Here is a 16,773-nt window from a genome sequence, read left to right as displayed (position 1 = left end):
ACAAGACAGACAGACAGTGAGTGACGGACAGAAGTACAGTAGACATTTTTGGGTTATGCATCTGAAAGCTGATATTAAAATCACAATGTGTTCCACAGATGGAACTAATAGAATGTACCAGCTGATATACAGTAGAATCACAAGACAATGTGTGCGTCACTAATAAAAACATCACAGATAATATGAATTAAAGGCGAGTCTGTTTGTACTGAGGCACATGTTGTTAACTGGTCTGAGATCTGTATGTACCAGCTAACATGAAATCTCAAGACAATGTGTGCCACTGATAGAAAACATCAGAGATAATGTCTGTGCTGACTGAGATGATCTCACTGAGACCTGTGTTAGCTGTTTTGCTAGCTGATCTGAGAGCAGGTGATAAATAGTGCTGTGTCTCACCGTTCCTGTCCTTGATATCCACAGTGGCCTGGGCCTCCAGCAGCACAGACAGCAGGTCTGTAGTTCCGGTCAGAGCAGCATGGTGGAGAGCTGAGAACCTGAAGACAACAACATACAAAAAGATGACAGAGGGATATAGCACAGAGGCACAAAGACAACGGAGAAGAGGAAATGGGAAGATGACGTTTGGAGAGATAGTTCAGTACAGACATAGTATAGTTGAGTGAAAGACACAATTGAGAGGGCATTGGGATTGTTTGGCAATGGGGAGGCTTAGAGGCTAATGGGATTGCTTGTGAGAGAGAGAGACAGAGAGAGAGAAAGACAGAGATAGAGAGACAGAGAGAGAGTAACATTGATAGACAGAGAGAGACATTGAGAGAGAGAGAGACAGAGAGAGACATTGAGAGAGAGAGACATTGAGAGAGAGAGACAGAGAGAGACATTGAGAGAGACAGAGACATTGAGAGAGACATTGAGAGAGAGAGACATTGAGAGAGACAGAGACAGAGACATTGAGAGACAGAGACATTGAGAGACAGAGACATTGAGAGACAGAGACATTGAGAGAGAGAGACATTGAGAGACAGACAGACAGACAGACAGACAGACAGACAGACAGACAGACAGACAGACAGACAGACAGACAGACAGACAGACAGACAGACAGACAGACAGACAGACAGAGAGAGAGAGAGAGAGAGAGAGAGAGAGAGAGAGAGAGAGAGAGAAGAGAGAGAGAGAGAGAGAGAGAGAGAGAGAGAGAGAGAGAGACAGAGACAGACAGAGAGCCAGTACTCTTCCATTAGCCCAATAACACACCACAGCCCTGGGCTGTTAGTCACACACTCATCCTCTCACTGATGACGATTCAATTAAAGTCTGCATGTGATCTGATGGTAAAGTGAATGGAAAACAACCTCTTCAATATGTAGAAAGAGGCCACAATATAAAGCAAAACCAGGCTTATCCAGAACCCTGCTCTGGGCTGTGGGCTGAGGGCTGTGTTATTGGGCAGTACTGTAGTGTAGAAGCCAGCCAGCCAGTAGTCTAGGATTCACTAGACACCAGGAGACATGAATAACAGGAAAGATAATGGATCTGGAGGCTTTGGCTCAATCAAGACCAGACTCCCCCCATCCTCATCCAGACAGTCTCTCCCCCCTCCTCCCCTTTTCTCTCTTTGTTGTTCAGCTTTATCTGTTTTGGGGAGAAAGGGAGGGGGGGTATGGGGGTAGTAAATAAAAAATTAAAGCCCCCAAACTGTGGGAGGGAGGATTTGGCACCCCCACCATCATGTTTTATGAGTGCCATGACGTGTGTGTGTTGTCGGGGCATGCCAACACAAAGTGTGGCCTCTAGAGGTGACTCAGCTCAGAGGGGAAGAACGACTCAACTCATCAGGCTGGTGAGTAACAATCCTGCCTCCAGCACCACCGTCAAGTCCAAACACCACAGATATAAATCTCCCATCTCACACACACACACACAGGTCCAGGCCGCAGCCACAGCCTGCAGCCACCACCATCCACATGGAGAGAGGGAGGAAGCTGCCAGAACATAATATACTGTACAGCACCTAACCATAAATAACCAGATCAGAGACACGAGAGACGGCCTGCACTCTAGAGAGACAGCTAGTACTAGAAAGAGAGTCCGTACTAGAGAGAGACGGTCGGTACTAGAGAGAGCCGGTCGGTACTAGAGAGAGCCGGTCGGTACTAGAGAGAGAGAGAGTCTGTACTAGAGAGAGCCGGTCGGTACTAGAGAGAGACGGTCGGTACTAGAGAGAGACAGTCGGTACTAGAGAGAGACAGTCGGTACTAGAGAGAGACAGTCGGTACTAGAGAGAGACAGTCGGTACTAGAAAGAGACAGTCGGTACTAGAGAGAGACAGTCGGTACTAGAGAGAGACAGTCGGTACTAGAAAGAGACAGTCGGTACTAGAAAGAGACAGTCGGTACTAGAGAGAGACGGTCGGTACTAGAGAGAGACAGTCGGTACTAGAGAGAGACGGTCGGTACTAGAGAGAGACGGTCGGTACTAGAGAGAGACGGTCGGTACTAGAGAGAGACAGTCGGTACTAGAGAGAGACAGTCGGTACTAGAGAGAGACCGCCCGTACTATAGCGACAGACAGTCAGTACTAGAGAGAGACGGTCGGTACTAGAGAGAGACGGTCGGTACTAGAGAGAGACGGTCGGTACTAGAGAGAGACAGTCGGTACTAGAGAGAGACGGTCGGTACTAGAGAGAGACGGTCGGTACTAGAGAGAGACGGTCGGTACTAGAGAGACAGACGGTACTAGAGAGAGACGGTTGGTACTAGAGAGAGACAGTCGGTACTAGAGAGAGACGGTTGGTACTAGAGAGAGACAGTCGGTACTAGAGAGAGACAGTCGGTACTAGAGAGAGACCGCCCGTACTATAGCGACAGACAGTCAGTACTAGAGAGAGACGGTCGGTACTAGAGAGAGACGGCCCGTACTAGAGAGAGACAGTCGGTACTAGAGAGAGACGGTCGGTACTAGAGAGAGACGGCCCGTACTAGCGAGAGACAGTCGGTACTAGAGAGAGACAGTCTGTACTATAGCTCTACAGGGTGTTTTGGAATAAGTGGTGCCTCAGTGGGCATGTAGCACTTCCTGTCTCTCTACCAGAGGGAGTTGTGTAATATGAAGGGAGGCTGGGGGTTCTGCTGTGTCTGGCTACAGTAACAAACAGGGCCAGGATCATCTCTATGAGTAATGGAATAGAATGAAAGAGAGCGAGGGGGAAGGAGAGAGAGATAGAGGAGGGGGAGGAAGAGAGAGTCTAATCCCTCTGTTCAATCCAGCAGCCTGACTGAGAGGTGATAAAATCATCAAAATGCATGTGTGAGGAGCATCTCTGCAAACAGCCTAGTTATTAGGACAGCTTCTAAAATCTAAATAAACCATGTCTGTCTATTGGTTGATAGGAAACATGTTTGCTCCAGTCCAAAGTCTATGGAGGGACAACAGAGTAAAGACAAAGGCCTACTGTAAAGACGGAGGTATTTTACACATATGACAACGCAAATAGAAAGGTATCAAGTTTGATGATGCGATACTAAATACGGCTTACCTGGAGGCTTCTTAATTAATTTAATAGAGTATCATAGACTGATCTTACCATTATGTCAGCATATTATAATGGAGTTACCGTGAGCTGCACTCCAGGGCTTCCTCACACAAAGAGAGTCTGAAGAAAGAGCACAAGTAGGGGAGACTAGACATGCAGGGAAAGAAACTGATATTTTGAGTGAATAATACCAGCTGCTGAGGCCCAGACTAGGGATGAGCACAAGTGCTGTCACGATACAAGAATTTTGACTTGGATACTGATACCAGGTTTAGTATCACGAGTGGTGCAGTGGTCTAAGGCACTGCATCTCAGTGGTTCGATTCCAGGCTGTACCACATCCGGCCGTGATTGGGAGTCCCATAAGGCGGCGCACAATTGGCCCAGCATCGTCCGGATTTGGCCGGGGTAGGCCGTCATTGTAAATAAGAATTTGGTTTTAACTGACTTGCCTAGTTAAATAAAAGGTTAAATAAAAAAACACGCTCTATACCAAAACGACGGCAAAAACGGCAAAACGGCAAAAAAAGCAGAGAGAATGTGGTTTTTCCCAGTTTGTTCGGCTTTTTAAAAGATAAAAAACTACATTGGATGTTCTAAATCCACAAAAATGACTAAACCACATCAGAGGATTACATTTGAAGTCTGGGGGAAAATGTAAGACGTTAATATGTTTTAGTGTAGATAGCCTTTAATTCAAGTGCAGACGCTTAGCACTGTTGTTTGGTTAGTGGTGTTTCTGTAGCGCATGTTTGATGGAGTTTGCAAAACTTTTGGCCACTGAATTGATGCAAATAATCATGATTCTGCCAGGTAGGCATAGGCTACTGGGAAAAGCTTTCCATCTACCAGACGGTTATCATTAGCATCCATAATGGTTACACAAAGTGATAGACATACGCACACCGCACACAGAAAGGGGCATTCCTGTGTCGTTGCCTCTTCAGAAAATTGCAGGGAATACGAATGCCTGATGCATTCTGGTCATGTGTTATGATAACTCTATTAAGTTCAATACATTTAGTTCATTTCCAAACGTGAGACACATTTGATAGAACCAAAAGTAACAACATTTGAGTACCGAACCGTTTTTCATGTTGTAATATTGAGTACAGAAGTGTTGGTGAACCGCGTCCCAAATCACTTGATTTCCTAAGTGCTTCTGAAAACACTTCACACCTCTGTGAGAGTCACACTCCAAGCAGAGTATACACACACACACACCCACACACACACCCTCTCTCTCTTTCGTGAACCTTCAGTTGAGATCTCTCTAAACCTAGATGAACCCCGTGTGACGTTGGTCTCATTAGGCCTGCCTTAGGGCCACTTAACCCAGTGAATCCTGCCTCTATCCTCTGAGGTAGAGCTCGGTTTCCTTCCCTAATGCAGCAGCGTTTATTTGGGCCATGGGGTGGAGATGTATTAAGTCACTCGGGCCAGGGGCTTTACACAGGTCCCAGCCATGAAAGAGGGACGTCAGGAGAGGGAGAGAGGGAGGTGAGAGGCCGGAGGTACACAATCCCTCCTCTGTCCTTCCCTTCAATTCTCTCTCCTGTTCTCCCCCTGACAGGACGTGAGAGTCCAGAAGAGAGAAAGGCCCTTGAAAAGGCTCTGTGTTCAAAGCACGCAGGTCTCTCCTCCTGTCAACCCCGCCGTCTCTCCCCCTCCCCCTCTCTAGAAGAGAACAGGGACATCTCTTACCGCATCACTCTAGCACACCACTCCAATGAAAGAAAGAGAGAGAGGGAGAGACAGAGAGAGGATGAGAGAGGAGGGAGATATTTACGGAGGGAGATGGAGAGGGTCTGACCTGTCTCCAATCAGGCCCCTCAGTACCAGGTTGGAGTGCTGTCATCCCTGCAGACTGGAATGCACTGGGGTAGTATATCACCCACCTCAAACAAACACGCACGCACGCACGCACACACACACACACACACACAAACACAGACCCGCTCACACACAAGCAAGCAAACACGCACAGGCTCACACAGACAGACAGACAAGACAGACAGACAGACAGACACACACAAGCAAGCAAACACACATGCATGCTCACACGCACGCACGCACGCACGCTCACGCACGCACGCGCACACGCACACACACAAAACCTCCCCAGCAAGACCAGGGACAGTGAGAGAGTTACAGCCTCTCAGAGCCAAGGCACCATCCTGTCAAATGACATTCCTGCTGATAGTGTCACATTCCCCAAGGTGACCTGGCCAGTCTAGTATCTCTCTGTCTATTTGACTGACTGCCTGACTGGGAGGTCAGAGGCTAATAACTTCCTTCCAGTCTGGGCTGTGTGCTAATCGTTTCAGCAAACAGAGTGGCCTGGCCTTGGTCATCTAGGCACAGCATCAATGCAGGTGGGCCCTATAGCTCTGTGTAGTATAGTAGTAGAGCCAATGAAATGGCTTGGAAACATGGGAACTATGACATCACTTTTAGCTACATTTCAATGGTGAGGTCTTTTTTTGGATGCCTTTGGTATCTTTCCTATGTTCCTTTATAAGTCAATGGATTTTATATGACAGTACAAGCCGTCTGAATGAAAACATTTACAGGGAGTTTTTACGAGCGCAGGTTCAGACACGCTGTTTCATTCTCTTAAATACACAGTCTTTCACACACACACACACACACACACACACACACACACACACACACACACACACACACACACACACACACACACACACACACACACACACACACACACACACACACACACACACACACACACACACACACACACACACACACACACACACCTTCCTCCCGCAGGGAGCTGTGTTGACATACACTTCTAACATGGCATGGATGTCAGCTTCTATGGTAGTTTAGAAACAGAGCAGGCTTTCTGTCCAGCTCTCAGAGGGAGAGTTAGTAGTGTATAGTCCTCTCCTGCCAGGGTTGGTTCTTTCCCTCCATTGCTTCAGATGACAGGGGTGTGTTGACGGGTCCTGGCAGTACTGCCCTCTGTGGACACACAGACACACAGGCCAGGGATCCAACCAGTCCCCCACAGACAGGCACAGCCATTCAGCCCAGGCCATTCCAGTGCTGCTCTCCATGGAAACTGCACCCCAAACACAGACCAAAAGCTGGAAAAGTTCATGGGGACTCAAATACTAATTTGTCTCACAGGGTTGCAGAAAAGAGACCCTTTTATATATTACAGCACCAGTGTTTGTTCAGCATGCCTTTCTCTGACACACACACACACACACACACACACACACACACACACACACACACACACACACACACACACACACACACACACACACACACACACACACACACACACACACACACACACACACACACACACACACACACACACACACACACACACACACACAATCTCTTTCTCTCGTGCATGCTAGCACATACACATAAACGGAGAGGGCAAATAAAGTCTACGGAAATGGGATGAATGGGTGGCAAGCACTCTCTCACAGCCTCACACACCTTAATAACAGTTGCGTGAGCTGACCAATTGGCCAGTTTAGTAGGTACACCACCCCGCTCACGAAAATGGTTATATCCTACAGACAGTGAGTCACGTGGCCGTGGATTACTTAATAAAGCAGGCAGACAGGCACCAAGGAATTCAGTTACTGCTCGATTAAACGTTAGAACGGGTAAAAGTGACCTATGCGACTGAGTGTGGTATGATCGTCGGTGCCAGGCAAGCTGGTTCCAGTATCTCAGAAACGGCCACCCTCCTGGGCTTTTCACACAACAGTGTCTAGGGTTTACAGAGAATGGTGAGACAAACAAAAAACATCCAGTCAGCAGCATTGGGCGAAAATGGAAAGAATTGTGCAAGCCAACAGGCGGCCATAAAGAGGCAAATAGCGGCGCAGTACAACAATGGTGTGCAGAACAGCATCTCAGAAATACACAACTCTTCGGCCGTTGTCACTGATGGGCTATTGCAGCAGACGACCAGAGGGTTCCACTTCTATCAGCTAAAAACAAGACGACGCGGCTCCAGTGGGCACGCCTTCACCAACACAAAACATCGCCTGGTCCGACGAATCCCGGTTCCTATTGCGTCATGCTGATGACAGAGTCCAGATTTAGCATAAACAGTATGGGTCCACGGCCCCATCCTGCCTGGTGTCAACGGTACATGCTGGTGGCGGTGGTGTGGGGAATGTTTTCCTGGCATACGTTAGGTCCCTTGATACCAATTGAGCAATGACTCTGTGCCCTGAAGAATTCAGGGTGTTCTGGAGGTAAAGGGGGGTCCAACCCGGTACTAGATGTGTGAACCTTATAAACTGGCCACTGAGTATATATCAACCATGTCCACGCCTACAGTAAGGGATGAGTAAGAACCTTTCATCATCCTCTCATACAGGTCTTCACCTGAACAACATTCATAGTACTACATACCCTCACTACTGCCAAGACAGACTGAACACTTTCCATGATTGCCCAACAAAGTGTTCTAGAAAAACAAACAGCCCACAATATACATGAGTGATTACTGTTGTAAACATAATTGTTGTGTGCTGTGCTTCAACATGATAGCGTATGGCCTACTAATGGAGCGCTAGACTAAGCTATAGGATATGAGACTGAGCTGTAGTGATAAGATGAGGGGTCGGGTTCCTACAGTAGTATAGTCTGTGTTTAACGCTAGAGAGAAAAGCAGAGCAGTGCCAACAGCACTGATGAATAATGAAAGACCTTTCCCCCCACTTGAAATTCCATGTCCCCACGGGGGCCATTAGAACCGAGCAGCACACACACACACACACACGCGCGCGCGCGCGCACGCAGCCTGAGCAACACACAGCAGCAGCAAGACACAAATGAACACTCTTCCGACATGCTAATGTTGAGCCCCACATACACTATACAGTATATACAAATCTATGTGGAAACCTTCAAATTAGTGGATTGGGCTATTTCAGCCACACCCATTGCTGACAGGTGTATAAATCGAGCACACAGCCATGCAATCTCTATAGACAAACATTGGCAGTAGAATGGCCGTACTGAAGAGCTCAGTGACTTTCAACGTGGAACTGTCATAGGATGCCACCTTACCAACAAGTCCGTTCGTCAGATTTCTGCCCTGCTAGAGCTGCCCCGGTCAACGGTAAGTGCTGTTACTGTGAAGTGGAAACGTTTAGGAGCAAAACAGCTCAGCCGCGAAGAGGCAGGTCACACAAGCTCACAGAACAGGAACGCCGAGTGCTGAAGCCCATAGCGAGTAAAAATTGCCTGTCCTCGGTTGCAACACTCACTACAGAGTTTCAAACTGCCTCTGGAAGCAATGACAGTACAAGAACTGTTCGTCGGAAAGCTTCATGGCTGAGCAGCCGCAAACAAGCCTAAGATCACCAAGCGCAATGCCAAGCATCGGCTGGAGTGGTGTAAAGCTCACCGCCATTGGACTCCGGAGTAGTGGAAACGCATTCCCTGGAGTGATGAATCACGCTTCACCAGCTCGCAGTACGACAGATGAATCTGGGTTTTGCGGATGCCAGAAGAACGCTACCTGCCCCAATGCATAGTGCCAACTGTAAAGTTTGGTGGAGGAGGAATAATGGTCTGGGGATGTTTTTTATGGTTCGTGCTAGGCCCCCTAGTTCCAGTGTAGTGAAGTCTTAACGCTACAGCATACAATGACATTCTAGACGATTCTGTGCTTCCAACTTTGGGGTAACAGTTTGGGGAAGGCCCTTTCCTGTTTCAGTATGACAATGGCCCCGTACACAAAGCGAGGTCCATATAGAAATGGTTTGTCAAGATCGGTGTAGAAGAACTTGACTGGCCTGCACAGAGCCCTGACTTCAACCCCATTGAACACCTTTGGGATGAATTGGAACGTTGTCTGCGAGGCAGACCTAATCGCCCAACATTAGTGTCCGACCTCACTAATGCTTGTGGCTGAATGGAAGCAAGTCCCCGCAGCAATGTTCCAACATCTAGTGGAAAGCCTTCCCAGAAGAGTGGAGGCTGTTACAGCAGCAAAGGGGGGGGACCAACTCCATACTAATGCCCATGATTTTGGAATGAAATGTTCAATGAGCAGGTGTCCACATACTCTTGGTCATGTAGTGTATCATCATCATCAAGCCTGCAACTCTGTTTCCAGCCATGTTTTTCCTCTCTGGTGCACTAGTATATAATTCCCGGGCGCGGCAGCTGTCATCACTGCATTGAGTTGTGTGGCAGCTTTTGTAAACACTCCCATCTAAATCGGCCACAGTCCCGCCCTCTACGCCAGACAAACTCCACCCCTGACCCCGGACCCCTCAGGCTCCGCCTCTGAATTCCCTGCCCCCCATGAGAGCTGACAAAGAGAGAGAGGAGGGGGGGGGGGGTTGGAGAAGATGCATAACAAGCAGTAAACCATGGCCAGAGCCTGGGGCCTGGGGGGGGGGGGGGACATAGGCTCTGATATATGGTGCGCCACTGTCCTGCTCTCTGGACCGTTTTACAGCCATCTCAGAGGCACGGCTTATCTAAAGGTCTCCCACTGTTGTCTTGGCTCTTCTCTCCACTTTTGTTACTCTGTTTATTTAGGCTGAGTGAGGGGGCACCAGTAGTGTCTGTAGAGGGGGAAGGCTGTTGGGATGGATGTGGGAGCGCTATAAGAGGTAGTTATATTTGGATATCTCGGGTGTGCTAAGCCTATCGGACTCAATCTGAACTCAGACAGTCTAACTGTAGACTTTGCCAGAGTTTGCATGATCTACTTTTTGACTAGTTCATATTCTACAGGGAGCTGAGCGACTCTTTAAAAAAGCCACGCTGCACCAAGGGATCTCACCAATGTCATCAATGTGCTATTCTATCAGCTACTGAGAGCAATTGTGAAAATTAGTATGGCTCTAGCAGCCGACAAAAATATCTGCGATGAAAACACACCACCCTGTGAGAAGGGAAAAAGAGAGGAAACTGAGAAAGTGAGAACTTTCATATGGGATCCAAGTCCCTCCACAAAGAGAAAAATAGATGAGAAACTAGACCTATGCTAATAAGCGAGGGGAACATTTTTACAGTCAGCATTTCCACTGGCAGACAGGGTAACTGGGGGGTTAGTAGACTGTGGTGCGTCTGCTTTTGGGCAAGAAGCAGTAGTAAAAACAACAATTAAATGAGCGTTTTCAGCAGTGACACCTCCGCTTCTCCTCCAGACACAATTACCAGTTAGTCTGCTTTGGCTGACTTAGCAGAAGGCCATGATTCAACCCAAGGCAAACTAACGCAGAGTGTTTATCACAAGACAAGACGCATTGAGCTTTAAAATCCCAGCACTTGTATGTAGAAGCTACACAGTAGAACTACTGTTTTACAGATACAGAAAGAGTAGCTTATTGGTAGGCCATCTTTTATTTTATGTATTTTTTTTTTTTTTTTACAGAGGTTGTCAGTCAGTTCTTTAGGACAGTGTTATTATCATCACACACTTACCCATCTCCATCCTGGTAGTTGACGTTCAGTCTCTTCGTGGAGCCCAACAACTCTGCAAAAACACAAGACAGAAAATAAATCAACATACGTTCAGGATATTTTTAGAACAAACACCGTGCTACTGGTTAACCTAGAAACTATTCACTTAAGCCTGGAGGGAAGTGCCTCCATGGTGCATCTTCAGTTCATGGTTTATAGTACTATACTGGATTGGCTTGCTTTTGGTTGTGCAAAATCTGGAGGTTGAGCATTGTTTTACAGATCTATTATTAGTTCACTCATGATCATGTGTTTGCTTGCGAGCTCAAACCATCTCCAGGTTCAACAAGATTATCTATGGGAACCAACTCAGTCATTCTAAGAGATTATAGAGCATCTGGTTCTGGAAAGGCTGAAGACCTGCAGGCCACAGGACTAAGAGATCCTGGTCTAGATACTCACCCTTAGTTGCTACCATGTTGTTGTCATGTTGTGTTGCTACCATGCTGTGTTGTCATGTGTTACTGCCTTGCTATGTTGTTGTCTTAGGTCTCTCTTTATGTAGTGTTGTATTGTCTCTCTTGTTGTGATGTGTGTTTTGTCCTATATTTATATTGCACTTATTTTTAATCTCAGGCCCCCGTCCCCGCAGGAGGCCTTTTGCTTTTTGGTAGGCCGTCATTGTAAATAAGAATTTGTTCTTAACTGACTTGCTTAGTTAAATAAAGGTTAAATATATTATTTTTTTAATTAGAGGGCTATGGGGTCATGGTTCAGGGTTTAAGGAGAGAGCGACAGACAATGGAGTGGAGACTCCAGCTAGCTCACCCACCAGGCTTCAAAAACCTGGTGGGTGAACTAGCTATCCCGAACAAACTGTCCCTGATAGATCTGTCCCTTTCTCTCCATCTCTAGAGGCAGTTCATTAGCCTCTGACCCCAGGCTGACCTCTGTGGCCAGGTCAGGAGACAATACACTGTTCAGAGAACAAAGGGAGGGAGGAGACCTTGTTGTGTCCTTTGATCTTCTGATAGAGATGCCTCTCCATCAGCCTAGTGTGGCTTTAGAAGAAAGAATGTCACAGGCCACCACAGGGACTCATATGGTGCTTTTCCATCTAGATTTAGCCCCACACCAGGGTGTCGTCAGTGTTTTATGTTAACGTAACCTCTAGTTATTCTGTTTCCATCAGGACTGTGACACTAAAAACTTGTGGCGAGCAGAATCAACAACCTCTGCATCATTCATGAAGACTGTTGCTTTGTCATGGCTCCAAGTCAGAGCAGATCTGCTGGAGCCATGGCCAAGTGAGACACGGTTACTGGCCCACGTAGATGGAAACAGAAAAGTCTGCGCCTTTTGGGTAAAACACTGGGGTAAATCCTCATTGGAAATGTGCCAAGTCCCTGCAGTCTTTATGGGCAACGTCCAGACCTGTCAACTAAACTGATGGAGATATCTCCTGCCCTCCCAAGACGTGATCAACCAATGGCAGGGTCGTTCCCTTGTGTATCTCACTGGTCCTGCTGACACCCCAGCTCTCTTTGACATCTTTCATACAATTTCTCCAAACATAAGCACAGACTCACCAGTTGCATGTGATAAGGAGCACATTCTTATCAATTCTGTGAATTCCAAACAAAGTGTGTGCTTTGTAGAGTCATGCAGCTTATGCCCTGCGTTCAATCAGCATGTCAGTGTGATGCCACAGTCATCGTCCCTGAAATGAAAATAGTCACTCATTTCACAGCAAGGTCATTGAGACCATGAATCATCACCGCCAGTGGTAGATATACAGTTTACTGTCAGACACTAAGCATGTGTCATCTGCTGTAACAGTAATGGAGGTCTGTGAGGCAGAGCTCCATCCATGTCAGCTGGTCATAAGATAGAGTCTGCACTTGTGTTCTGGTCTCCCATGGCGTCTGAAGGTGGGTCAGCCGCTGTGAGGGTCACTGTTTGCTATGAGTTCAGCGAGGTCAAAGGGCAGACCACAGGGGGGTAACACAGAACCGAGTGGGAAAGAAGTCCCAGACACTGGATACACCCACGGTGTGGAGACATGGCGACAGCCCGTCTTACTACTGCTCATTATGTCTGAGCAGGAGACGAGCAAGGCCAAGGTAGCCTCAACAGCCCCAAAACAAGTGCTTTGAAGTGAGCTTCTATTCCAGATCTCTGCTCCACAGCCAGTTTCCCCTTGGGGATCTCTGTGGCTCTTTGATTATGACCTCAATTCCATAATTAATTAGGTGTATCAAACATTGCGTGTCGCAGTCAAGTCATGGGAACATAAACCCCTCTTGGAAAAAGTTTTCAGAACACTTTGCTGGCCGTGTAACAAGCACACACTGACATCAAACCCTCATGTGACTGACGGGACAGGCTGCCTGCCCTTGTCTTCACTACAGGAACCAGTCTCTAATGCTGAATATTGCAGCAAATTGCCCATTGAAGCTTTCATCTGCTGCACATTTGTTAAAAGTTATTTTTAAGGTAGTTTATGAAGAGGGGGGAAAGCGCCGCCTGTTTGGTTACGTTTTGAGGACTCCATATCTTTTTTTTATTTAAAGATGAAAGTATAACGTACCATAGATTTGGTACCGCAAGAATGCTGGGCAAAGGGGAGATTTTGCTAATGTCTGCACATTTGAGAATTCTGTCTTGGAACAAGTTCATGGATTCAAGTCGCAGCCTGTGTCTCTGGTGCGACTGGCAGAAACAGAATCTGTTGTAAAATATCAGACTAAAATTAGACAACCACTGTGAGTATCAAAACTATGATTATATGTTCTTCCATAAAAGAGCAGGCAACGCCTCAAAAATGCATTTTGTTTCTGGGGCTCAAATGACTGCACTTAGGTCTAGGCAATAACCATACAAAAGTTCAGGTCATAATTTTCCTTCTGCACTCATTGTGGTGTAGAACAGAGACCAGGCCACTATTATCCATCCAAAATGTGAGGCAGGAACAGCTCTGTTACAGAAGAAAGAGCTTTCAAAAGTAGGCCTTGTCGAAAACTGCTCTGTGAAAAACGTCAGCAGTCCCATCATGCCATATTCTCTGCCATTTGACTCAATGCCCGAGATTCGGGCTTTAAGTTGCAATAAAGAAACCCTGATAGCTTTAAAGGACCCTTTTTAAAAAACGCCACATCTACATCTTCCAGATTAATTGTGAGTAAATCCATATGGCTGTTTTGTATGGTTTTAAATGGCTCGACGGCTGGTTTTGGTCCAACACTACTATTGTATCTGCCTGTCGCAATAACAGGACTTACTGTGACTGGCATCACTCAAACCAGTAAAAAGAGGACCAATGCCAAGATGAATATACATCCCTTCACATCTCTGTTCCCGAGGACATATTATACTGAAATAGTGACAAATTAGGTGAACTACAGTAGTGGTTTAACAGCTGGCCATCTTCCTCCTTGGGAGCTGCAACCAGTCAACGAGGAAGCATCTTGCTTGGATGATTAAAGGGCTGAAGAAAGCCCTTTCCTCCCCTCGCCTTATGGATGCCTGATTGTTTAGCATCTGAGACAGAGTGTTTGATCTGATGGCACCATTTGAAGACTCAAGTGTCAACGGAAACCCCGGGTCCACAATCAGGGCTGGTGGATTTCAGCGAATTCATAGCTCTGCTGTGCTCCTAGGGCTCTCACAGGCCTGGCACTGGAACACAGGAAGCTGCATGCAGTATGGCTAAGGAAGGAACGGGACGGGACCTGCAGCGTCTTAGAGCCACACTTACTACACTTTATGTAAAAATACAGTCGGCTACACATATTACTGAAATGTAAACTTGCGTACTTGCTACATCTCGGCGGGGCGGCAGCGTAGCCTAGTGGTTAGAGCGTTGGACTAGTAACCGAAAGGTTGCGAGATCGAATCCCCGAGCTGACAAGGTACAAATCTGTCGTTCTGCCCCTGAACAGGCAGTTAACCCACTGTTCCTAGGCCGTCATTGAAAATAAGAATTTGTTCTTAACTGACTTGCCTAGTAAAATAAAGGTAAAAAAAATATTTAAAAAAATAAATAAATAAATAAATAAAAAATCTCGACTGCTACCTCCAGAGGTAAAGCACGACACCCACCAAGCAGTTACCCCCCTGGAAGCAGGGCAGTACAAACAGAATAAATGGTAATAGCAGAGCAATGTTTTTGAATATCTGAGACTCGTTTTATTGAGTTTTCACCTGATTTAAAAAAATAAAAAATAAAAACTGGAATGCATCCCTGTTACATTCTAGGGATGAACATGAGTAATTGATTGTTCGAACGGAGGTCAAAACTCAATCTTAAACCAGAGATTAAAATGTTTAAAAAATTCCAGCGCAGGCCTTCTGTTCTAAAAATAGCTTGTTCTTTTTATTCCAAGAACTCAAAAGAAAATCATGTGAGTACTCGAACAGTCAAATAATGACAAATGGCCGTCCTGATTACATTCTGAAATTGTCGCAGTAGCTGCCGGCTGCACTGAGCCACATAAATCTATGGAAGCCCATCTCCACAGGCGAGAAAATAAACCCCTTAAAAGGGAAGGTAGCATACACAGAACCACATGTAACATATGGATTTGCATTAGTATACGCATTAAAAGTCCCACTACAAAGTTACACCTCACTTTTCTTATTTCTCAAGTTATTACATAAAACCAAATCAGAATTCCGAAGAATGCCGAAGTCAAGCCGGAAAATGTTTTTCTGAGTGTGTGGTGTAATATGGATTACATATAGGCAAGCCAGCCTATTCCCTATAATGTATACTCCAACAGAAATAACTTCAAATACTAGTTTCAATAACATTTTCCACAAACTTACAAGCAAATTCTTTATGAATGTATTGTTACGTTAGCACAGCATGAGTCAGCCATCTACAGCTACATTAAAGTAAACCAATGTTTTGGAAATACATAACGCCATCTAACCAGTTATCTTTTTTAATTTTTTATTAATGCAGATATTTTAGCAAGCAAGCTAACATTATCTATTTAGCCAACTAGCTAATAGCCTAGCCAACCACCTAGTCAGAGCCTAACAACTGGAGGCAAACTAGAGGACTAACACAACTAAAACATAACTACAGATCAAAAGCAAAGAGAGAGCAGAGACTTACAGATTGATGGCTGGGACCCATCCAATTGTAAAACTTTTTTAAAAGAGTGCAGGCTGAGTTAACTACCAAAGCGAGGGGGAGGCGGGCGCTTCCCCCAGGCCGATGGAGAGTCAGTGAGGGAAATCCAATAGCTATAGCAATAGATTCCAGATATCAGCTAGCACGCTAGCACTAAGCCAAGATGGAAAAAGTTATAAAACTCCCATAGCCTACTTACCAGAGAACATGCTGAAAAGTTTTATTTTATTTAGTAAAACAAATAATTGCCCATTTTCATGGTATCCAATTGGTAGTTACAGTCTTGTCTCATCGCTGCAACTCCCCTACGGACTCGGGAGAGGCGAAGGTCGAGAGCCGTGCGTCCTCCGAAACACAATCCAACCAAGCCGCACTGATTCTAGACACAATGCCCACTTAACCCGGAAGCAAGCCGCACCAATGTGTCGGAGGAAACACTGTGCACCTGGCGAACGTGTCAGCGTGCACTGCGCCCAGCCTGCCACAGGAATTGCTAGTGCGCGATGGGACAAGGACATCCCTGCCGACCAAACCCTCCCATAACCCGGATGACTCTGGGCCAATTGTGCGCCGCCCCATGGGTCTCCCGGTCGCGGCCGGCTGTGACAGAGCCTGGACTGAAACCCAGAATCTCTAGTGGCACAGCTAGCACCGCGATGCAGTGCCTTAGACCACTGCGCCACTCAGGAGGCCCAACATGCCG

General features: G+C 46.5%; 1 protein-coding gene across 6 annotated transcripts in view; it reads right to left on the bottom strand.

The window, feature by feature from the left end:
* The window catches only part of LOC139575779 (caskin-2-like), a 92,420-nt gene that overhangs the window by 35,413 nt on the left and 40,234 nt on the right, over positions 1-16,773 (bottom strand). For all 6 annotated transcript variants that reach the window (XM_071401069.1, XM_071401096.1, XM_071401114.1 and 3 more), the window contains 2 exons: positions 10,952-11,003; positions 400-497 (listed from right to left, as the gene is read on the bottom strand). In XM_071401069.1, the coding sequence (XP_071257170.1) occupies positions 400-497; positions 10,952-11,003 (150 nt within the window). The remainder of the gene's footprint in view (positions 1-399; positions 498-10,951; positions 11,004-16,773) is intronic.

This window comes from Salvelinus alpinus, chromosome 1 (genome assembly GCF_045679555.1).
Source record: "Salvelinus alpinus chromosome 1, SLU_Salpinus.1, whole genome shotgun sequence".
Classification (NCBI taxonomy): domain Eukaryota; kingdom Metazoa; phylum Chordata; class Actinopteri; order Salmoniformes; family Salmonidae; genus Salvelinus; species Salvelinus alpinus.
The sequence above is the reverse complement of the archived record's forward strand: the minus strand, read 5'-3'. Positions and strand labels throughout refer to the sequence as shown.